This window comes from Condylostylus longicornis, unplaced genomic scaffold (genome assembly GCF_029603195.1).
Source record: "Condylostylus longicornis isolate FDR11 unplaced genomic scaffold, ASM2960319v2 ptg000107l, whole genome shotgun sequence".
Lineage (NCBI taxonomy): Eukaryota > Metazoa > Arthropoda > Insecta > Diptera > Dolichopodidae > Condylostylus > Condylostylus longicornis.
In genome coordinates, this window is record NW_026578075.1 from 3,654,600 (window position 1) to 3,679,558 (window position 24,959).

The 24,959-nt window shown below is 22.5% G+C and overlaps 2 protein-coding genes across 7 annotated transcripts; one reads left to right on the plus strand and one right to left on the minus strand.

Annotated features, from left to right (window-relative positions):
• Nucleotides 1-536: 536 nt before the first annotated feature.
• LOC129614398 (RNA-binding protein squid) lies at nucleotides 537-18,116 on the plus strand. Of its 6 annotated transcripts, none has more exons than XM_055528978.1 (8): nucleotides 537-805; nucleotides 6,687-6,727; nucleotides 7,277-7,551; nucleotides 7,890-8,142; nucleotides 8,637-8,789; nucleotides 15,626-15,700; nucleotides 16,726-16,883; nucleotides 17,803-18,116. In XM_055528978.1, the coding sequence occupies exons 1-7, from the start codon at nucleotides 675-677 to the stop codon at nucleotides 16,791-16,793; spliced, it is 996 nt and encodes a 331-aa protein (XP_055384953.1). In that variant the 5' UTR covers nucleotides 537-674; the 3' UTR covers nucleotides 16,794-16,883; nucleotides 17,803-18,116. The 6 variants fall into 6 exon arrangements, with proteins under 6 accessions (XP_055384953.1, XP_055384950.1, XP_055384952.1 ...); XM_055528975.1 differs by having other exon boundaries at nucleotides 8,622-8,789; nucleotides 17,803-18,115; XM_055528977.1 differs by having other exon boundaries at nucleotides 8,622-8,789; nucleotides 16,729-16,883; nucleotides 17,803-18,115.
• A 2,699-nt stretch (nucleotides 18,117-20,815) lies between these two features.
• LOC129614415 (uncharacterized) lies at nucleotides 20,816-23,940 on the minus strand. Its single transcript, XM_055529005.1, has 10 exons — nucleotides 23,926-23,940; nucleotides 23,739-23,865; nucleotides 23,242-23,385; nucleotides 23,000-23,178; nucleotides 22,615-22,821; nucleotides 22,132-22,444; nucleotides 21,863-22,052; nucleotides 21,618-21,792; nucleotides 21,294-21,559; nucleotides 20,816-21,212 (listed from the first exon to the last, which is right to left on the minus strand). The coding sequence occupies exons 1-10, from the start codon at nucleotides 23,938-23,940 to the stop codon at nucleotides 20,816-20,818; spliced, it is 2,013 nt and encodes a 670-aa protein (XP_055384980.1).
• Nucleotides 23,941-24,959: the final 1,019 nt, after the last annotated feature.

Below are 24,959 nucleotides of genomic sequence, written 5' to 3' on the forward strand. Positions count from 1 at the left end.
TCGCAGAAGAGGCTAAAAGATTCGCTCGCAAACACTATGACAGGTTACTATTACACGAGAACATAAACATGAGAAGGATCTTTCAGGACATTGAACCTGTCAGGAGACTTAAAAGAAGGAAGCCGCACGATTTGTTGATATAGCAGTGAGGAAACGGAATAGCGTCTAAGATCGGGTAACATCACTGCATGCGTGCCCACCACCCCCAGATTCAAAAGTGAAAAATGAATTGCTAGATGAGTCACTCTGACTCAGTTGCAGTATTAACAAAGAAAAAAAAAAAAAAAAAATTATAAATAGAAAATAAATATATTCATGATTCTACCATACTTATGTATCTATTTTCTTGTTCATAGTTTTTAAGTATTGTGCATATAAATATTAAAGAACGAAAATTTCTTTTGTATACATATGTTTTCTGTGTAGTTTTCTATGACTTCCCCGAGGTGGCTTCAGACATTGTCAAAATTTCGAAAGTAACGCCATTTTTGAAACTTTTGGCAAGAATAATAAACTACTTTTTTTTCAAAGCGCGTCTCTTCCGGCGAAGTCATTTTGTTATCCACTTGCGTGGTTGCTGAGTGTATTTTATTTAAGTGAAAAGAAAATAAATTAACTAATTAATTTAATAAAATTCTGCATTTCTAATTATTGTGAGATCAAAAGTATAAAAAATGGCAGATAAAGATAGGAATGATGTTGAAATGAATGGAGAAGATTTTTCTAAAGATGTTGAGCAGCAAGTCAATGGAGAAGATCACGGTCAAAATGGTGATTCAGGCGCTCCAGGACGAGATGATGATAGGTAAAAATATTATATAATGGATTTTTACTTCCTTAAATTATTTTAAATATGTGCCTGTTCTTCGTTGAAGAAGTGTCTTCAATATGGTAATTCAGTAAAAATCGATAAATTTTATATGTATGTACAGTTTTATAATAAACGTACATACATAATACAGATAAAGTAGATATTTTTTGCTTTTATTTGTCTACATATTCATATATTAGATATGCATGTGTAAATATTTTAAAGGATGATGACTGATGAGTAAGAAATATTTTTGTACAACAAAAATGGCGTTGATTTAGAACTTGAACACGTAAGAATTTTTTTTTTCTGTGTGCGTGTTGTATTGTACAGTAACTCAAGCAATGGTTTTTCTATATAAAAAAAAAACCATATCTCTCTACCTCAGTATAATCGTTCAATTAATAGAATATATAAATATACTACTCATATGTATATTAGACAATTGCGTCTCAGAATACGAAACGCCGCAAGATGGTAAAAAGAACCGGCAATTGTAAATTATTAATTAATCGATAGTGGCTATTATACACTACTCTATAAAATGGATTAATTAAAATTATAATTATTACATACTTAAAAAATTTTAAAATAGCTTGATTAATATATATGTAGACATTTTGAACATACATAAGTATATATGTATATGCATATACTTATGTACATGCAAAAATGCTGCGTCCCCAGGTACTGCATTGTAACTTCTCCCCATGAAAAATGTAAACTTTTTTATTTTAAACACAAATACTGACTTTATCTGAAGATTGCTTTCATATAATATATGTACGTAATTCTGCTTATCATATATAGTTAATCAGAATTAGAAGAATGACAGTATCTATGAACAATATAAAAACATTGTGAATAGACGGCAAGATGTAATGCAAATTTGAAAAACAATTTTTATACACATGTGCTTCAAACATTTTAGATACAGACACGGTTTGACTTAAAATATCAATATGCTCCTATTTAGGAATAATTAACAAGTGTTGACATTATATTGTTCTCTACATTTTCATGTTTTTACTATTTATTAGTTTCTTGTACTTTTTTGCACAATATTTTTTTTAACTTAAAATATACAAAATTGCAAAATACATGGTATATGTATGTGTATATACAGATGCGTTTAGTTGCATTTATAAAAATCAAAGTTTCATGACATTTATCGATTTAAAATAGATACTATCTACCCTATACTAGCTACCCAATAATTTTTTTTTTTATGTATCGGTTGAACTTCCTTTTGACCGAATCTAAACCGCTAAGGGGGTTTTAACTTTATTTACATTACGTTGACTTGAATCTTAGTTAACAAATTTTTTGATTGTAAACTTTTGAAAACTGTTAAATTAAAATATGATTAAAGAATCAAAAATAAAACTACCTATAATTTGTAAGAAAAAGTATTCTGAATGTTAATTTAAGTATTTCGTATACAAATTGGGGTGAGTAAATGTGCACTTATACCAATCGATTGTTTTAATTTTTTGGAAAATTAATAATATTACTTTAAGACAAGTAAGATAATAAAATAAACCATTTGATTTGATTGCATATTTGTTTAATAATATAAATTCACTTGCTTAAAATGGATCAAGGCAAAAGTAGCGCCAATGTCATCAAATATTTTATATACAATTTTTATTTGTAAAACTCAAAGTGGGAAAAATATAGATCTAAAAGTTCAAAGGAACAAAAGTTCGTAACAGTGGGAAAAATTAAAGGTGAAAGATTCTTTTTAACATAATTAATATATTTTTCAAAAAATCAACTATTTAAAAGTTTTTTATAAAAAGATATTGGCGCAAAAATTCTTGCGATATTATGTTACATTAAAAAAATTGATTTTGAAGAAATGTTTCACATCTTTTTTTTTTGTTTTTTTTTTTTTTTAGAGAAAATATTTAAATTCTTTTACTTATATCCTCAATGAACGTAACAAGTTAATTAAAAAAATGGCTTCATAAATTAATTAAAATGTGGTTAACTATATTATAAATGCATAATTTTATTAAAATTTTTAGTTAAAAATTGAATATTCTTTAGTTTAAATTTTTCAAAGAACCTATTTACAAAAATTATTTCATCTTTGTGAAATTTTTATACGGAAAACTCGAAAAAAAAAATCAGAAAAGTACAATTTTGCAAAAAAAAAATGCAAAGCATTATTTCTCTTAAAAAGCATTCATACCTATACATTTTCACTAACATATCAAATTCTAAGATATTTTTTTTATGCCATGGTTTGAATTGATAGATAAAGTATTTTTTGACAAAAGAGAAAAAATAATGTAAAAATTAGTCAAACTCGTTTACAGTTTTTTTTTGATATGTGTACGTTATAATTAAAATATAATTAAATTTATAAATATTTAAAATAAATTAGTTAGGTATATGAATTAACTTGTATATCATTAATTTATGTATGTATGTATAGCACTAATTTCTGAATAACTTAAATGTCATCAGTGAAGCAATCTAATCGAAAGTGTAGTAAATGAATCGGCCAACAGTCATCTTAAACTCTCGAATATTAATTGATTTGCAATGAACAGGGTTAAACTTTTAAAAAAAGAAGTACGATCCTTAAAGTATTTTCAAAACGTACGGTATTGATAAGGAACTGTAGTTTTAATAAAGTTCCATCAATCCAATGAAAAATAAAAGAAAAACATGAATTTCTTTATGTTAATTATATAGATTGCCAAGCCAATTGATAATCTATATTCTATAATCTATATGATTACCAATTACCTTAAATAAAAAAATGAATATTAAGACATCTTTTAGAAATAGGTATGTAATGTTTATAAAAAAGTAAAAAAAAATAAAGTAAATAGGTATGTAATGTTTATATCAAACAAAAGCATGTAAATCTCAAAAAACTTTAATTCTAAACAATTAAACATTTTTAACTTTTTCCTTTCGTTCAGTAAAGTAGATCCTAAGTATATCAAAATTACATTGATCAAACGTAATTTATGTTTATTTAATTAACTGAATCGTAATAAACATTCTTTTTAATATATATATATATAACGTGAATATAACATAAATATACCTATTTAACATTATTAAAACGAAAAAATATTTGTTGATTTAAATCAACAACAAAAGTTTGTTTAACCAGCTATGCATTATAATACTGAAATAATCATCCATATTCTGTTAGTCGCATCACTGATGTGATAAAAAAAAAATCTATCATGCCACCTTAAATCAAATATGCTTTCTGCTACTAGAGTCTGTAGAGGCGATAAAAAGTCTTTAAAGATTGTTAACATTAACTATCGACGTAATGTCACAAAAAATCTGAAGATAAAATAACGTGATAAATATTTTAGTTATGTGTATATAACCTTTTAAATTCAGTTAAATTTCTTTTGAAAGTTTTGTCAAATTTTTAAAGTATTACAAGATTTCGTAAAAACGATTCGAAATTTAATATCAACTTGTTAATACTTTTTTTTTTGAACATGCGGAAAAACTTTTGGCAATACGGGGATTGTTTTCCATTCCATTAAGCTCAAATTTCAAATGCGATTTATTCGAACATTTCATCTAATATTTGCATGCGATACTACAACTAATAGAATATGGTTGAATATATTTGCCTTAATTAATATTCTGAAAGTATAAGTTCAATGGATTTATGTACAAAGTATTTATGTATGTACATACAATTTTCTTTAAATCGCAAGTAGATTAACACTATAGTATTTGATTGAATAAATCAATCAACTATTGTTTATTTTAAAAATAAACAAATATCTGTTATATTTTTAAAGTGTTCATTAAATTTAAGTTTTTTGGCTATGCAAATTAGAATGTAATTTAAAAAAACTTATTATTTCTGATCCTAACGTTACGAAAATGGACCAAAAATTCGTTTCAAGGCATACATTTATTTGTATCATCTATATTCATAAGTACAAGTTATATATGTATGTATACAACTTTACGTTTTAGTATGGATGTATGTATGTACTTTCTAATTCAGTGTTATGCTGAACATGGGTAAATCTTTGTACTTTTTAAGTCAGCTACTTTGGGATGTAAGCAAATGGTAATTATCTGCAAAAAGAAATTAAAGAATAAACTTGCATTTTATCATGATGTCAATAATATTTTTTGATTTTTTCTGTTAAATTTTGAAATTTTAGTTGTTTCATTTTATTTATGCGAATTAATTTTGTAACATTGCAATAAAAAGAGCATTAATTAGCAAATTTCTTTTTTGTTTTTATTTATTTTATGTCAAAAAATCGTATTCAAGTGATAAAATGAAAGTTTCTGTATATAAATTATTTTATTTTAAATATTTTAAATTTTTTTTAGCATTTGAAAAATATATATATATATAATACATTATTCTATTACACAAAAAGGATCTCGACTTAAATTTTATTTTATTTTTAAATTATTATTCATCAGTGTGATTGAATTTATGGCGAATCCTTAAATATTAAAATATAATATCAAAATAATGTTAAATATCGGTTTGTTAAAATTTTAAGTAAATTTAATAAAGTTAAATTATTTTTTAAGAAATTCTTGCATTTTCTTTTTTAAATTTATAATTAAAAAATTTGTAAAATTGTTTTTCTTGTTTTAATTATATTACTAAATTTTTTATAGCAATAAACTAAAATGACAATAAGTTAATGTTTTTTTTAAAATTTCGATTGACAAAACTTAAGAAGATAACTATTTAATTGAACATAACTGAGTAACAAAGAAGTGTAATTTGAATTTAATATTACAAATCAAGATGTCGGCTTACGTTAATATAAATTTGTTTTATTATTATTATTATTATTACAATGTATATTTTTTTTTAAACCATGGATTCGAACAACATTAACCAAAATTTTATAAAAATTTTAATGACATTTAAAAAACACACTTTACAATTTTGGATCCTGTTGTGTATAGAGAGAACTAATCTTGTTCCTCTCCGGCAGGTGTTGAATTATATGAGAGAGAGAATAATGAGAGTGGACGAAATATGTGAACAAAATCTCCACAAATTGCGCACTATGCCTCCTGACATCACAGCAACTAACTTTGAGTTCGTGTGTGTTCTGTGGATCTGCAAATAACAAAAAAAAAAAACAAAAATAAATTTATAGCAAAATATAAATTTAAAAATTAAATAATAAAGAACGAAGTGGATCCAAAAACGTCCAACCTGTTCAACAGCACAGAGCACAAGATGGTATTTATTACAAATAAAAAAAATATATTTTTTTTATTTAAATAAAGATTAAACTTTGTTGGAAAAAGACTAAACTGTAATGAAAAAAAAATAAGTAAAAAAAACATTTTTTTTTGTTTTGTATAAAGAGAAAAAATTCACTTAAAGAAAGTCAATCGTAAATTTTGCAAATCCAAAAATAAATCTGTTGTTTTTTTTTTTATTTTTAACCTAGAGAACTAATAGATATATTTACATATATATATATACAATAAAATTTTTCACTTTCACTTTGGCCTTTGATTTAGAACGTAAATTTAAAATTGTTGTATTTGTTGTTGATGAGCTTTTATATATATATAAACAAATAAAATAAATTTCCGATTATTCTTTAAATTTTAAAACATATATATATATACAGAGATTAAATTTGCCTTTTTTTTCAAAATAATAATTGAAGTCATTTTGAAAAATTTAATTTATAAAAACATTTTACTCTTAATTAAATATAAAGTAAGATTTTTTTTTTAAATATTATATACAAAATTGTTAAACTTTTAATCAAAATTAAAGAATTATAAAACATAAAAGCCATGTCCAAAAATTTAAAAAGAAATATTTGGGCAATTATAGTTAAAAAGCAAAAATTAATGCAATTTTATATTTTTGCAGAAAACTGTTTGTTGGAGGACTAAGTTGGGATACAACTGAAAGTAAGTTTAATTTTTTTTCAATTATGTATTTAATAAAATAATTCTTAAATTATGTACATCTTGCGGAAAGCCCATTTAAAATTTCATAATGGTAGTGTTTCTCCTATATTTTTAAATTTAAATTTTAAAAAAAAAAAAAAAAAAAAAAAAAAAAAAAAAAAAATTTTAAAAGCTAAATAAATAAATCAAAAATATTTGTAAAAAAATCTAATTTGCATTTCCTAAATAAAAGTGTTTTTCCCTTTTTCTTAAAATTAAGCAAATTTCAACATCGTTTGTATTTGATAGTATCAAAAGTAAAAATCTTCACAAAAGCTTGTAATTGAGTAAATTTTCAAATTAATAATTCTAATATTTTTTTCAACAATTTGTACTGTTTATTATCTTACATTACGTGTAAATTAATTAAAAAATTGAAATAACACATGAATTCATTATTTTAATTCTATACTGTATAAAATTCCGCATATGTGCTGGTAAAATCTTTATGCCAACTTAAACATGTTATAATAAGTGAAAGCTTTAAATTATTTTATTTTATTTTTAAAGAGGAATTGAGAGAACATTTTGGTCAATATGGTGAAATTGAAAGTATAAATGTTAAAACAGATCCACAAAGTGGCAGATCAAGGGGTTTCGCCTTTATAGTATATTCGTCTGCAGATTCAATCGAAAAAGTTGTAGGAGTTGCAGAACATGTCATCAATAATAAAAAAGTTGACCCCAAAAGAGCTAAAGCCAGACATGGTAAAATATTTGTTGGTGGTTTAACAACTGAAATCAGCGACGACGAAATTAAAACATTTTTCGAACAATTCGGAAAGGTGAGTACAATACAAAGCTAACAAAAATAAATTTATATTTAAAAACTACCTTAAATAAAATTTGTTCGGTTTTCCGAACTTTTTTAATTTGGTATCTTACTTTGACTTGTTATTTTCACGGGCCATTTGTTGAGTACGGAGTAAAGATTTAACGTGTTTTATTCTCATAATTAAAAATGGCTATAACAAATATTTTCTTATCCAAGAAGTTTTTTTTTTTAATTTTAATTACTTACTAAAAGAAAATTACAAGGTTCTTATCCTTCAAAAATGTTAAAATTCTTACTTATCATATTTATTTATTATATAAAGAAAAAATACTTCCTCTTTTCATTCAGATTGTTGAAGTTGAAATGCCATTTGACAAACAAAAAAATCAACGCAAAGGATTTTGTTTTATAACTTTTGAATCAGAAATAGTTGTTAATGAATTATTGAAAACACCAAAACAGACAATATCTGGTAAAGAAGTTGATGTTAAGAAAGCCACTCCAAAACTGGACACTATGCCAATGGGAATGGGAATGGGTATGGGAATGGGTATGCGCGGTGGAATGCGGGGTGGTCGCGGAGGACGAGGTGGACGAGGAGGTTAGTAAAATTTTTATAAATACATTTTTTATTTATTTTTATTGAACAAACGCGATAACGTAAAACTTAAAAATTTATATTGTTTTTTTTTATCCATAAAATTTTCTTAAATTTGTAACTAATAAACTAATTATTACTTGAAGTTCCTAATATATTTTTATTTGATTACTTCTTCAAGATTATCGAAATAAAAGAATGAATTTTAAAAAATATTTTTCATAGAGATTATTACACATAATTTTTATAGAGCATAACAACATTACTAAATTTTAATAAACGTAATGTATGGTAATGATTAAAAAAAAATATTGAATAATCTTTGTCTTATATAATATTTTTAATATATCTGTTGTGTTCATTCCTTTTATTTTACGTTTTGGTTATTTTTATTTTTCATTTATATTATATATTTTTTTTTAAATATATTCTGATTTTGTTTGTTTTAATTTATGATCGTTTATAAAAAATCTAATATTAAGGTACATCTACTAAAGGTTATGGACAAGGATGGAGTAATCAAAGCTATGGTAGTTATGGCCAAGGATACGGCTATGGTGGCTATGATGGCTACGGCGGTGGTTATGATTACTACGGTGGATATGGTGGTTATACAGGTTATGAAGGATATCCTGGATATGGAAATTATGGTAAATACACCTCCTCCTACAATCAATCAACATATCAAAACCATTCTGCCTACAATAGTAAAAACAATAGCTATCATTAAGAAAATAACCAATTAACGAACAAAATCAAAAAATTTAATAATTTCTACAACACAAGAGCACTTTACTTCCACTCATATTTTTTTTAATATAAACTTACGACCTCAATTATTCTTTTATTTCGTTGACAGAAATTATTAAATTTCTTGACTTAATTAATAGATATTAGGCAAATCAACAAAATATTAATAAAGCCTTTTGAAAAAAAGGAAAATTGAAACCAAAACGAAAAATTTTGATTTGATTTTTTAACCCTTTCAGAATAATAATTAAATTATGAATATATATCTGGGGAAAAAATATTTGTATTAGCCATTACATACTTATACTTACATACGGTGTCGGTAATATTTTTTTAATACGATTTTTTTTTTTTTATTTTTAATCGATCGTTGATTTTTCTTAATTTCAAATTTTTAAATATTTTATTTAATATAAGTCAACTTTTTTAATATTTTTTATATTTTATTTGATTTGTGTAAGGTTGCTAAATATACCCACATTAATTATACATATTAGTTGTTTTTTAAAATTTAACTCTTTGTTTATAATTTGTATATTTTTTGTTAGTAATACTGAAATAGTTATCACAGATATATATTTAAGGCTTTTGAATATCAAAAGAAATAACATAATATGAAAAGGGTTAAAATTATTAATTACAAGTAATATTGAAAAATATTTTTGAAATTCAACAATAAAAAGTTAATGTAAATGCATTATTCCTTTGGTATAATTGTGCATTACAATTATATAAATACAATCAACATCCTTTAACAATAATAAAATAAAACAAAAATACATATAAGAAGAAAAAAAATCGAACATTATTGGCGAAAAAGTGTGTTTAAATCTATAAGTAATTTTTTTTTTTTTTTTCTAAATAAATTTTGCAAAATTTTGATAATTAAATATATAAAAGTAAAAATAATATTAAAAATATAAATAAAAACCAACTCTTCAAATTTTCCACTCTTGCATGAAAAAGTTTTAAAAGTGCATAGCAATTGAAATATGTAGATTAAATTTTACAAAAATTTTATTGACTTTCGTATGCTGTTATGGGAAAATTCATCTAGTAAAAATTAAAATTTTTATAAATTTATTGTTTGATTTGAATTTAAAAAAAAAAAGTATTAAAGTAAATATTTTTTCTTTGTTCTTTTTAAAAAATTTTTATTTTTCATGTGCTATTACGTTTCCATTACAAGAAAATATTTTTTTTTTTTTTTATAAATTCCTTTAAAGTTACAAGAAAATTATGTCCCCAACTAAAAAATCAGTATTTTGCTGAGATTTAATATTATAATATATTACGCGTACATAATTTAAACTTATTTTTTTACACAGCATACCGATTCTATATTGGATTTTAATAATAAATTGATTAAAAAAATTTTTGGAATACAAGTCGTAACTTTTTACAAAGTTTTTGATGTAATTTTTTTATGATCAAAATTCAAACAGATTGGATCTCCACAATATTTTTTCTCTATGAAATTTCCAATATATTTTTTATTTATTGCGTATATACTATTGTAAGCTTAAACAATTGTGCCAATTAATAATATTGATCAAAAAAGAAATATGAATATAAAAAGATATGAAATCCGGTTACATTGTGCCTTTTGTAACAATAAAATAATATAAAAAAAAACCAATTTATTGCACATAATTTTATTTTTATTTTTATATATATGTATATATATAAGTATATATATATACATAATTTATATTTAAATAACATACGTATATACATTTGAATATATTTTTACCATATAATATTTTTGAAATGTTATTTTTCTAAATAGTTTTTTATTTTAAAAAAAAAAAACAAAAAAAAATTTTAAAACGAAATATGAAAATTTAACATTTTGAAAATTGTTTTATTATAATTAGCATATATTTTCGTATGCAAAATTTATAAATCTAATAAAAAAATATTCATTTCTTATTTGATAACAATTAAAAAATGAATATAAGCTAATATATATATATATAAGATGTATAATATATTATATAAATAAAGTTTGTATAGAAACAAACATTATTTACACGTAATGTTAGTCATTTAAGTGTTATATATAATAACAGTTATTTTATTATTTTATGTGTGTACATATTTTTTAAATACATATTTTATGGGATACATATACCGATCACAAAATTTATTGAATAAAAGAAAAAGCCGCAGTCATTTGATATTACATCTTACTTTTTTTTCATTTTAATGTTACAAGTAATGTTGTAATATTCAAATATATTTTATTTTAATATGTATTTTTCTTATAATTTCAAATACAAAATTTTTTTTTACACTTCTTGAAAGCAAACGAATTCATTTTCAAATAAGAAAAATCTACTAAAGTAAAATTTTTTAATCAGATACTAAGAATTTAATTTAATTAATAAAAATTCAATCAATTCAATTTTAATCATTTGAAAGTTTTTATAATTTGAGAAAAAATAAAACACATAGATATTATTTTAAGTTTTTCAATGAAGAAATCAAATAAAAATAATTGGTGGGTTTCATTGAATTCTATAAAACTTATAAAAATTTTTTTAAAGTTGTTATACAAAAGTGATCAAAAGAAAAGTACCATTTTACATAATATTTATTGTAAAAACGATGATTTTTGTGTTTTTTTTTTTTTATTTTTTTTTTTATTTTATATATTTCCTCTTCACAAAAATCATTTAGTGATATATATTGAAGAAAAGAAGATAACAAATAAAATAAAAAAAAATCACAGTAGCGCAAATTCATCTATAAAGATAATTTTATGATTGCCTATAAAATTAAACTTGCGTATAATTTTGATTTTACAAAATTGATTTAATTTATAAACAAGGAACTTAATTTTCATAAAAATTTTGAAAATTTGTTTGCCAATACGTAAGTTGTTTTTTAGCTACTGTGTTCGATATAAAAAATAATTCTTTTATTTGCAAGTCAAGTAATTATATTTGTTTTTCTTTTGACTGAAAAAGCACAATTTTACTTCTTGTTGTGACTTTTTTCGATTATTGAAGGCAAAAAAAAAATTTTTTTTTTTAAATAACATTACGAAAATTATCAATATTTTTGCATTTACTTATTTTTTTTTTTAATAAATAGTTTAGTAGTTTTACAAATTAAAAGTTATAGAACCAAACAATAATTAATGTTTTATAACTTTTGCAGAAAATAAAAAAAAGCGAATAAATAAACATTAAAAAAAAAAAAAAGAAAAATCTAAACACACTTCGTCGAATTCAGTTTAATTTCAGTAAAAAAATTTAAATATTTCTATATAACTCTAATTAAAAATAAATTGTATTTTAGTTTTAACTCTTAGTTTTTTGATTTAATTCTATTTTTTTTTTTAGTAGAATTTCATGTTAAAAAAATAAAAAAAAAATTTTTTTTTATAGTAAATTTTTAAAATAATTAAGAAAACTTCTTTCATCAAATACCACGAATTTAATACAACAAAAACGTTTTCATAATTGCATAGTAAATTTCTTTTGAATAAAAATTAATTCTATTTGTATAGTCTACATGAGAACTCTTAACATAGTTTTCTTAAGTACTTTTTTAAATATCAGATTAAATCTAAAATTTATTTTTTTCAGATTTTTATTAAAATCATAAACTACATTTTTTTGTTAAAAAATACAGTAAAAAAAAATTGAATAAAATTATTTTTTTAAATTTTTTTCTTACATCTATTTGAGATTTTTTTTATTTTCAAATATATGTAAATCAAAATATAAGGTATTTTTGTTTTGATAAAACGCAGATAATTTTTTACAAAACATAAAAAATTTTATTTACCGTGTTTTAGGGATACCACCGTTTTAGGTTTAATTTGATGCCTAAAAAAGTTCTCGGTTTTTTGTTTTTTTTTTTTCTAAATTGAATTCAAAAATACAAAAAAAATTTTAACTTTATAGAAATAAAAAAAATGTTTTGCATGTTTCTCAATGTTTAAATTTCCTTTTTATTAAATATTGTTTGGGTTTTGATGATTTTTGTTTTTCTAGTTTTTTTAACAATTTATTTTCACGTATTTTTTATGGAATAAAATTTATAAAAATGTGTAAAATGAGATAATAGTAAATTTAAAGGATAACTTTTCGCCTCACCAGTAGTTTTTTTTATTTTTTATTACATACATATTTTAAAAAGAAAATATATATGTACATAATTTTTATTTTTGCGTTAAAAGATATAAAAATTAAAGTTTTATATATATTATACATAATTTGACTTTGATTTTGTTTGAAAGATGATAAAATTATAAAAAAAAATTTTTTTTCTTAAACATTTTTTAATATGCTTTAAAGTTGATATACTATATATAATTATTTTACAATTTTTTTTGCTAATTAAATATAAATTTTTTCTTAATAAATATATATTTATATATATTCATATATATTTATGTGTATATGTTTATATCTATATATATTTTCTTTTGTACAGTGTTAAAATATTTATTTTTATCTCTAAATTTTACAAGAATTTTTAAGAAAAATCTTAATATTAACATAAATTAATTTTTTTGAGGTGACAATATAAATACACGTCTTTAAAATTTTTGTTTTGTCGATTTTTTTCAAAAATAATTAAAAAATTAAAATTTTTCGTTTTTAAAAATTGCATACATTTGATATAAATTGAAAAGTAAATTCAATAAAAATAATAAAATATATGTGGAAATACATTGTGAAACATGAAAATCCTACTAAAAATTAAAAATATTCGAAGAAACAAGGTAGTAATTATAGATCAAAATAAAAAATTCAATAAAAAAAATAACAAAATTTAAAAATTTAAAAAAAAAAAAATAAATAAATACAAAATTATATTATTTGAATTGAGGATAATCAATTACTATTTGTAATTAAAATTCACACATTTATGAAAAATATATACAAAAAATATGTTAAAAATTATAAAACAAAATGAATTAAAACATAAACGCAAATAAAAGAACAAAAAAAAATAAATAAAGCAATGTGTTTCTCTCATAAATTTTATTATTTTAATTGGAAATATATAGTTTATAGAATAATTTGTTTTAAAACCTAGAATATATATTTAAAAAATTACAATATTTAATAACCTCTCTGTTGTACATATGGGCTATGCTACAACAGATAAGTCATTTACTTTGTTAGTCAAATTTAAACCTAAAAAATTAGATGTTACCCTAGAAAACTCTTAAGGGGAGGGAGTGATGGAGGGAAAAAGATAACATTATTAGGAAATTTGAGTTATAACACGAGATATAGAAAATTATTGATTTAAAGTAAATAATTAAGTATTAGCGCGTAAGGGAAGAACACAAAACAATATTAAGACTTAAGGGAGATAAGTTTTTTAAATATGCTTTAAAAATTGATTTGCCCTATTTTTTTAATTGTATTTTCAAGTTATGCTATGAATTTTGCTGAAAACTAGTTGTAGTTTTCAGAAACGCTGTATTTACATTTAAACTGTACTTATTAAACATAAATATTTCAATTTACGGAATATTTACGGAGTTTTTTTAATGTTGTTATAGGAAGCAGAGAATGACGAAATATTTTTCTTCGTTTTCTCGAAATCGGTGCAAGTAGAGGAGACCCTTCCAAAAACTATGAAACGAATATATACATACATACATATATAATTTGTATATTTATATTAAAAACAACAGTCTCAATTATGAAAGTTTATTGAAATTTTCCGTTTTTTATATAAGAAATAATTCCAATTTTTTTCGAAAGTATTTTTCAAACATTTTTGTGACAAGTGGTAAAAAAATATCTTTCACAATAGACCTTTTTGATCGCATCATTGTTTAAATATAGTTTTGAAAGTCTATGAGATAAAATAGAATCAGTAATTTTAGCATAACCGCTTTTCAAAACTTCAAAATTTTAAGGTTTGTATAGCAACTAAGCTAAACTTATAACAAAAATGTATTACTTTGTTTTTATAATGTATTTTAAGGATTTTCGGAATACATACATCAAAATTTTTACAAAGTGTAATTTTTGAAAAGTAAAGAACTATTTTGAATACAACAAACCTGACTCCATGACTCCTTCTTAACATTATGCTAATATCCTTTTAATAACAGTAATAAAATAAACATTTCATCAATTTATACGTGTCCCAAGTCTCTATTTGCTTTGTAAGATTGTTGAGTAAACGTAGCAATGACTTTTTCTTCTACTGTATTTTTTTAAAAGGTTACAATTTAGTATTTGGTTTTATATTTATTCTAAAATTACTTAAGTTTATTTTTTTTAACATGTACTAAAACCTAAATATTTACATATACATACTCAGTTTGTACATATGTCAAGCTCAAAATTTGCTACTGTTTTAAAAAAAATTTACAATCAATATCTATTTAAAAAATACAACATATTTATACAAGGTACCCACGAACCAGTGGTCAATATAACGAGAGATTGTTGGGCAGTTTTAAACAATGAAAAACATGATTCCAAACAAATAAAAATAACGATTGAAATTAATCGGAATTTTTAAAAGTTACCCAAAAGTTTAAAAATATTTTGGCTTTGAATTTATGAAATTTATTGTTTATATCTATATTTTTCAATTGTTCTGTCTTATATTAACAATCTCTTATGATTAAAATGTCGACTAAGAACTAGTCCGTAAGTGTCTTGTAATTTATTTTAAATTTGCTAATATTAATTTATAAAGATTTAAAGTAAAAAATGTGTTAAAAATATTAAATTTAAAAATGCAGACTATGGATATGGAGGTTATGACGGCGGCTATGGTAACAGTAGCGGTCGAGCAGGAGGGCCACGTGGAGGCAAAGGTATATTATTCCACTAGAATATATACGCTTCCCTTTTAGTTAATATAAATTTTAGTTATTAAATTTCCTTTGTTTAAAACAAATTTTTGTAATAATTATCAATAATTTTAATTGACAAAAATTCCTTGTTCATTTTGCACAAGATTTTCGTTAACACCATATTAGGAAAATTTGAGAAAAGTGCAAAATCAAAATAAAACTGTTGGTCTCTATAGTTTTAACGAAAATCATTTTATGTTTTGCCTAAAAATGAACATTTTTTTTTTAAATTAAATAGAAGAATACTTTATATGATACGTTATTTATATATATTATATATGTATATTATTTTATAAAAATTTTTATAGAAGAAAACTTTTTGTATAAATTTTTAGAATGATTTGTTTTATGTTGATTTGTTGAAATTCTTAACCTAACGATATTTTTAATCTTGAAGATTGCGATTTTCTAAATAGTAACTTATTAACAAAAAAACATATGGATATTGTTTTAAGATTTATGTAAACACTAATATTTAAAATGCATTGATTTTACATTTTGAACATAAAGTTTTCATTTTATGAATGATTATTGCAAAATAATGTAAATTTGTTTTCCTTAAGAAATATACGAATCTGAGAATTACGTTACTAAAAGAATTTCTTTTTATAATTAAATTTAATAATATGAAAAAGTCTGCTCGAACAGAGTTTAATACATTTATAAACTCTTACTAAAGTTTGATTAAATTACTAAAAAAATTAAAGTGTACGATCTTAGAATGTTTTATTAAAAGAAAATTTATTAGAATTTTCTATGAATTGAAAACTTTATTTTTATGAAAAAAACAATGCATATTAAATTTAATTTAGTTGCTATTTACGTTATCACTAATTCTCGAGAACTATATATTTTCGCATGTTTTATTCCCAAAGAACAAATATTATGTAGAGCTATTATTAAAAATTGGTAAAAAATGTAAAATTTTTTTTTTCAATCTCTTAAAAATAAAAGTTTCGTTATTTTTACTTTACATTAAATTTCAGCAGCAGGGAATTATCCTGGCGGTAAACAAAGAGGCAGTGGTCGTCAACCAAGACACCAACCTTATTAAAATTCAAATAAGATGATTATAATATAAATATATATATATAGTTGAGAGGATTAAACCAATAAATATTAGCGTGTAAAAAATTTTTTTGTGGTGAGTAGTTGTATTTTCTTTTACATAAATGTTAAAATTTAATTGAAAAAAGTAAATTCTATAAAAAAGTACTGTAGAAAGATTAAAATAATTACTGGAGTATTTATGCGGCTGTCAGTGCTGAATCATTATAACAACCCTTTTAAATTAGAGCCTTCCCTTTAGATCAGCGGCCCCGCACATACTATTTGTTGAACTCAAGAATTTAAATGGTACCAGAACGTACCGTTTTAAGTACGAAAGTCGTTTAAAAATAAACAGCTAATTACAGTAAAATATATGGTTAAATTCATGTTGGCAGATCTTAAAATTTTAATTCTACTTCTGTTAGCACCAATTAAAAGCAGAAAACTGAAGGAATCAATCACAATAAATTTTTGAAACTAAATAATGACTTTAAAATTAGTTGAAAATTATTAAAATATTATCAAACATTAATTCCTTCATCTTGACTTTATAATTATAGCTTTTCAATTGTATTTTTATGTCATGCCAGTTTTCGAATCTTCATGTTAACAATATGAGAGTAGATCTTTAAAAGTCCTTTACACGAAAACGATTTGCATTTTGCAGTGTTGTGACAAAAACGCACTACATTTTCTGATCTAGGCAAGATTTGCCAACATGAACTCAACCTATGTGCTGTAGTGTCTTCTGTCCTGCTGTAAAATCTACACAAACGGTCCACAGCAGGTTTAGTTTCTAGCTTATGTTATATTTGGCTTATAAGAAGATCAATTCAGAATGTCTGTCATCTTTTTAATAGATTTGTCTAGAGCTCGACCTCTGTTATTTTAAGCAAACTACAAAAAGATTTTAGCTCAATTTTCTTTCTAAATTCACTATATTTTTCTTTTTTAATTATTGGTTAACAATTCAACATAATATTGAATATAATATTTAACATTTTTTTTTACAGAAACATATAATGGATGATTGTATAACAAATTGGTTGTTGTTCACTATACTAAAAAAACACTATATAGAACACGGATGTCTAGTAAAAATAAAGTTTAAAAGTCTACTAACTATAAAAAAATCTGAACTTATTAAATTAAAAAAAAACAAAAAAAAACAACAACAAACCATTCCATATCGAAAGGAGAATTTTAAAAACTAAAACCGAAATTAATTTCTGATGATTTATTTTCATTGTAAAATTTAAAATAAAGAAAAATTTAATATTCTTGAATTTCAACATTGGAATGATTACATTGTGCACATACATATTATATATATGTATATATATAATATATATATATATATATATATACATATATATTTATATACATATATATAAAGTAAACTAAGAAAAGGACTAAATTTTTAGTATAAAAAATTTAAAAGAAAAATTTGCAAACAACAAAAATAATATTAAATTTTCTATAAAAACAAAAAACACCAATTTGTTTCACTATTTTTTTTTTATTTAATTATTTGTTTATACAAAATCTGAAAAAAAATACTAACCAATTTTTTTTTTATCTTTTGAATACCAAGAGGAATAAAATTTATATTGTAATATTTTATATAATATATATATATATAAATACGTACACTAAAATAATAATTTAAAAAATTTAATGTTAAAAAATGTTTAAGAGGGTTTTTTTTTTTTTTTTTTTTAATTTTCTAATATTTGCAAATTCGTACCATCATCATCTAGTTTAACATAAAAATACTATTAGAATTTTAGCTCTAGGTTCAAACTAAATACAAAGAAAAAAATTATACTATAAATGTAATACAGAAATTAATAATTTAATTAAAAATTATATATTCAATATATAAAAAAAAAAACAAAAAAAAAAATTATGAAAAAGATTTCATTTCGTATTTTGTAACTTAATTATTTTAGAATTTAAAAAAAAAACAAAAAGAAATTTATTTTAGTTTTAACGTAAAATTTTCAAAATGGAAACAAAAAAAAAGAAGAAAAAATAATAACCATTAAAGTAAATAATATAAAACATATATATGTACAAATAAAATGTGTCGTAATTCATTTAACAATCAAATCACACCCTTTTTTGAAACTAAAAAGAAAAATTATAATTAATTGATCAATAAGTAAAATATATTAAAAGAAAAACAAAACAAAAATAATGGAATATATAAAATATAATATTTACATATCCTGTGAGTCGCATCACTTGTAGCAACTTGGCTTGTCATTCAAAATCTTTTAATTTGACGATTAAAATAAATTCCGAAATTCTAAACTGAAAAACAAGATTCTTTTGCAATAGTACTTCATTACCTCGAGTGATGCGACTAACAGAATATTAGGTGATTATGTGAATTTATAAAATATATCATGCATATTTTTTTTTTTTGTTTCTACAACTAAATTAAAAAAATATCCTATGAATGTACACTATAAACGTACAATATTCATATTCATATATAGTAAATAAATATTTATGTAATTTGTATATTGTATTATGCATAAAAATATATTTAAATATATTTTAATACAAATCCATATATTATATTCATGCTAATATTAAAGTTTAAATAAAAAACTATAATAATAATATTTGGAATTAATTAATATTTGATACTTAATTTTTTTATTTTTTCCTTTGACAAAACACAAAAAAAAAAAAGAAAAAATTAATAAAATAAAATAAATGAATAAAAAAAAACACGGAAAATTTATATTTTCAGAAAAGATTTAATAAAGAAGGATATATATATATATATATATATATATATATAATAAAAATATGTATATTAAAATAAGAACAAAGAAATTAAGAAAATTAAAAATTTAATTAAATATCAATTGAAATTTTATGTTTATATTTTACAAAACATGCATTATATTTTATTGTAATAATTATATTACATAAAAACATTTTTGACAATTTGCCTTAATTTAAGAGAAAATATGCTATCAATTAATTTTAACAACAAAAACAATAACAAATAAGTATTTTTTAAATAATAATAATAGTGATTTTTTTTTTTAAATTAGTCGAAACAATATACTTCAATATAACGTCTCATTAACTCTTCATGATTTTTTCCCCTTTTTTAGAAAAAAAAAACAAAAAAAAAACAAAACAAATTTTTTTATTAAATATGAATAATAAAAAAAAAGGTTATAATTAAGAAAGAAAATGCAATTTGTTTTATTTTTACAATTTTTAATTACATATTTCATTTACACATAGTCCTTAAATTAATTATGTAACAAAAACCACGGTATTGAACATAAATTCTAATCTTGAATTACTTTTCAATTAAATGATTGATTTTACTTTAATTTCATGGGCTTAAAGCGTGTACATATGTTAGCTTCTTCTTAATTTAAGCTAAAGTAAACATGAAGAAAGCTGGAGCAGTTGTAGTATATTATAGGATGTAAAAGATTGTGAAATACTTTTTTAAAAATAAAAAGTTTTATTATCATTATTAAATTTTGTGAACATGAAAATTTCAAATATTGTTTTACACTAAATTTTGTAACAAGTGAGTAGGAACAAATTTATGTAGATTATACATTACATTATGTTCTTTCTTTATAATTTTTTTTTACAATTTTCATTCGATTTGATTGAGATACAAAATATCAAGAATTCGTAAAAAGGTTCTGTAATCGACAACCAATTCTCCTCCTATTAATTAAATCGTTAGATATAATTTACATAAATATGTATAATATATTCCTATTGTTATCATGGTGAAACCATATACATACATAGGAATGTTACACTACATTAAATTTGGAGTCGTTATTATTTCGATATTAATTTGATAACGCAAAATATAAAAGAAGCTATAGTAAACAAATTAATTGTGTAGAATATAATATACACAGGATATAATACATACTAGATAATAATACATAGTATATAATACATATTACGTATATGTTACTAGAAATATATTTGTATACGTATGTATTATGCTTATAATTATGCTTTTTACTGTTTGCATTGTACTTTACCTTTCTCAGTTCCAAAACATTTGAAAATAATATCAAACTCCCTGTTACTAATACAGGTCTGAAGATCTCTTATACACAAACCTCTTAAAAATTGACTTTTTGTAATTACACCATGGTTGATTTTATCGAAACCTTTATAAATTTCACTTAAATTCGAAACTATATTTGCATTTTTAGAAAGCTTTTGTAAAGCTGATGATACAATATTTCGTTCATTAAGATTTAAATTGCAAGCGATACTTTCGATGATTGGATAATATTGTAAAGGAATAATTAATGGTGACTTTTCAAGTTGATTTTGTTTAAAGACTTCTTCAATAGTATCGCAAAACCGTCTGTATGAAATAAAGTTTGAACGCATAGGCGATGCAAAACTTTGAAAAAATAAATTTTTTTTTTTTGTTATAAAACGAAACGGTAAGCATTTTTGATAATATCACAATGTTTTTGCTTACAGCTTGCACAAAATATCTAGTTCTTCAGCATTTAAGTTTATCTGTCCAATTTTTAAACCTCTGCGAAAATTAGCCTCAGATATAGAATTCATATTATGCGGATCATAATCCTTAAAACAATTTAGTATTCTTATTTGTTTGATTACAGTTTGGCTTTTCACTTTAGATATTAAATTAATAATATCTGCTGGTTTTACTTCAATTGGTTTCAGATTTGATATGAGATGCATAGAAGGTTTGAAATCGGTAGATAATATTGTTTTGAACTAAAATGTTGTATTTTTAAATTAAAAAATATTTCGTTATTAATTTTCTAAAAACCACCTTTGAATATTCATTTTTCATGGGATCTAGATGTTTCAAGAGCGAAATATAATTAAAACCAACATCATTGTTGAATTGTTCCTCCAAAGCAAAAAGCTCTTGTTCCGACAATAATATTCCATTTGAATAAAGAATTTGCCTAACTCGCGAACGGCTAACATAACCTTTATTTAATCTATTTTATAAAATGTTATGAGAAATATATATGTATATGTACATGGTCTCTAATTTTATGGGTATCTTACTTGTCAAAATCTTTGAAGAAAGTATATAAATCAATTCTTCTGTTTTCTATTTTCTTTTTGATTTTATAATTTGCTTCTTCAGAAAGGTCCTTATTTTTATCTTGATAACCGCTCTCTAAATTATCTTGTTTTTCTTTGGTAACTATATGAAATGGCTTCTTTACGTCTAATAGGTGGTTTTTACTAGAAACTACGAGAAATAACAATATTGTAATTCCAATCTGTTTTTCCAAATAATACTTGTAGTTTTAAAATACTATAGAGTTTACCATTATTGATTCCATATTCAAAGGATTTCCAATTAACCATATCACTTTGAGCAAGGTCTGTAAAAGCTTGCACAATCATATCAATTTCTTCTTGTTGTAAAAATAATCTATGTAAACCTGATATTCCTAAGCTGTCCAAAGCTCGTACAAATTGATTGGATGTAACTTTTCCTGTTCTTAATATATCATATCCTTGAAAAAATTCACTGAGCCTTATTTGATTTGTATTTAAATGTTTCTGTATTTGCAGAAGAATTTCATTTAGTTCTCTTAATTCATTTTTTTTACTAAAAACAGGATGTAATGGACGAGGCTCTTTAAGAAAATCGTTTATATTTGCTTCATTTATTATAGCGTGAGGTAAATACGGAAATTTCATTTCAATTATTTTACCAGAAATATTGTCAATTAAATTCTTTAAGAGTATTAATTTGTTTTACATTATTTACATATGTATGTATGAATATGTAATGTTTACAATACCTGCGAGATATCAATTCTTTCATTTGAATCAAAGTATTTTATAATTTCTTCTATAGCTTTATTAAATGCAATATAATTAACAGAATAAGAATCTTTCATGAACCCTTTTAATAATAACAATAGATCTTCCTCTGACAAAAAAATTTTCATAAAATGCATTATACGTGAAAAATGAGGTACTGTAACGTTGCCAAGGTTTCTTGTGACCTAAATACAAACATACATACATACATACATAGTATATTTTAGGGTACTTTCATTGAAATATATTAAAATTTAAGTGTTAAGTGACCAACGTGATGTGATCAAGCTCACATTCATTTACTGAATAAAGAGAAATTGACGGCAATTTCACCGTTTCTACAGTTTTTGCAAATTTACTTACGAGCTCATAGTCTTGAAAAGAAGGCATTAATGCAATGTTTCTAAATTTTACAGTTTTAGCAATTTTAACCAGAATTTTTAGCAGGTGACTTTTTTCATTTGATGACAATTCATTTATATGATATGAATCTCCCAATTCAAGGCTGTTGATATTAATTTTGTTTGGAGAAAGATTTTGTACTAAAATGTAAAATAAAATAAAATAAAATTAAAAAATGTCGACAGTAAGTAAAAGCCGTCTACCATCTTCATTGAGAACTCCATAAAACTGCTCATATAAAATTTGTCCATTTCTATTTTTGAAATAATCTGCCACTTTTCTAATTTCATTATCCGAAATTTCTAATTTCGTTTTTAACATTTCCAAAATGTTTCTGAATTTAGTTTCTTAAAAGCAATTATTGGAATTAGCACATTTAGCAAAATTTAAAAGTTTTATATGTATTTGTATATACATATGTACATATATCCACACATAAGTAATAGGAACACTAAACAATTTATTAAATATCACAATTAAATAATGTACATATTATAATACCTACAAACGTACAAAAGCATGTATATACATACATATATAATGTGTACATATGAAGGTATTAGCTTTGTATTTGTTCTCATTTTTAGGAGCTAGAAATGGAGAGACTGCTGGATAAGCATCGACAAATGTGCAAATATACTTATAGAAACTAGGGTGAGATATAGGACTTTGTTAGAAAAGATGTTCAAACTGACATTACCAGGTATCTGGCCAGTGTTTTTCAAATCGGATTCTTTAAACATTTTCCAAATATTGAGATCAAATCGGGAAATTCCATTTTGGATTTTATGAATTACACGCCAAACTTCGTTTAATTTTAATTTGTGCTGTTTAATTGATGTTTTAAATAATTTTAAATTGATTTAAATAATTTGTTATTTGCTTACTTCTTCCTCGCTCATTATTAAAATATTACCAAATACATATGTAAGTATGTATGTACCTATTACGTAAAAAAAAAGGATGAAAAATATACATAAATTTATATACACATTGATGTGAAAAATAAATAAAAATTTGAAATAAAACACATTGCTTTGGAATTAAAATTTTTTGAATACATAACTCTACAAACATATATTCATACATGTATGTATACAATAGTGGATTCAGAATATAAGTATATTATTTGATATGTGTACATATGTATGTATTTAAAAATATGCAAAAAGTGTTTTCTTTGCTCACACCCAAAAGAAATATAAAATCCAAAGCGTGAACACAAAAGTGTTCAAAGAAATTTTCTGTAAGAATTTCGGGACCACCATACGAGTATAAATATGTATTATGTAAAAAAATGCATTGTTCTCAATACTATCATTATTATAAGAAATACTTTTCTTAAAAATTGAGATTTTTAAAAAATGACGAAAAAAAAACTTTTCTGTTAAACCGTAATGTTAACCGTTTTCGTAATATTAACCACTTATGTTAATTTGCAAGATTTTTGAAGTTGTAACAGTTTAGATTACTTATCCTGAAATTAAAAAAAAAATGTAGACAAAATTTTTTAATATCTAAAGAAAGGAATATATAAATAAGCAGTTCAAAGAACTTTACTCAAAAAACCACATTAGTTATGTATATTACTAATGTATACATATGTATGTACACATTAGTTATATACATTAATATAAAAGTATATGTATGTATCTATCAGGCCAGCTGAAATTATTTTTCGAAATAATACAATCGGAAAAAAATTACAAAAACAATTCTTAATGCTTTGTTTTCGAAGTATTCAGATTGAAATATTTTTTTTATGAAATTTTTGAGCATTCTTTGTGACTCTCACTTTATTTAGTTATCTGGTTTTACCTTCAATTTCGTACCCTACTTTTCCATTTGGAAGATATGAAAATATGTCTGCGCTAAAAATTGCAAGCTTGGTGACCTGATAGATATACATGGCATTAGTTAT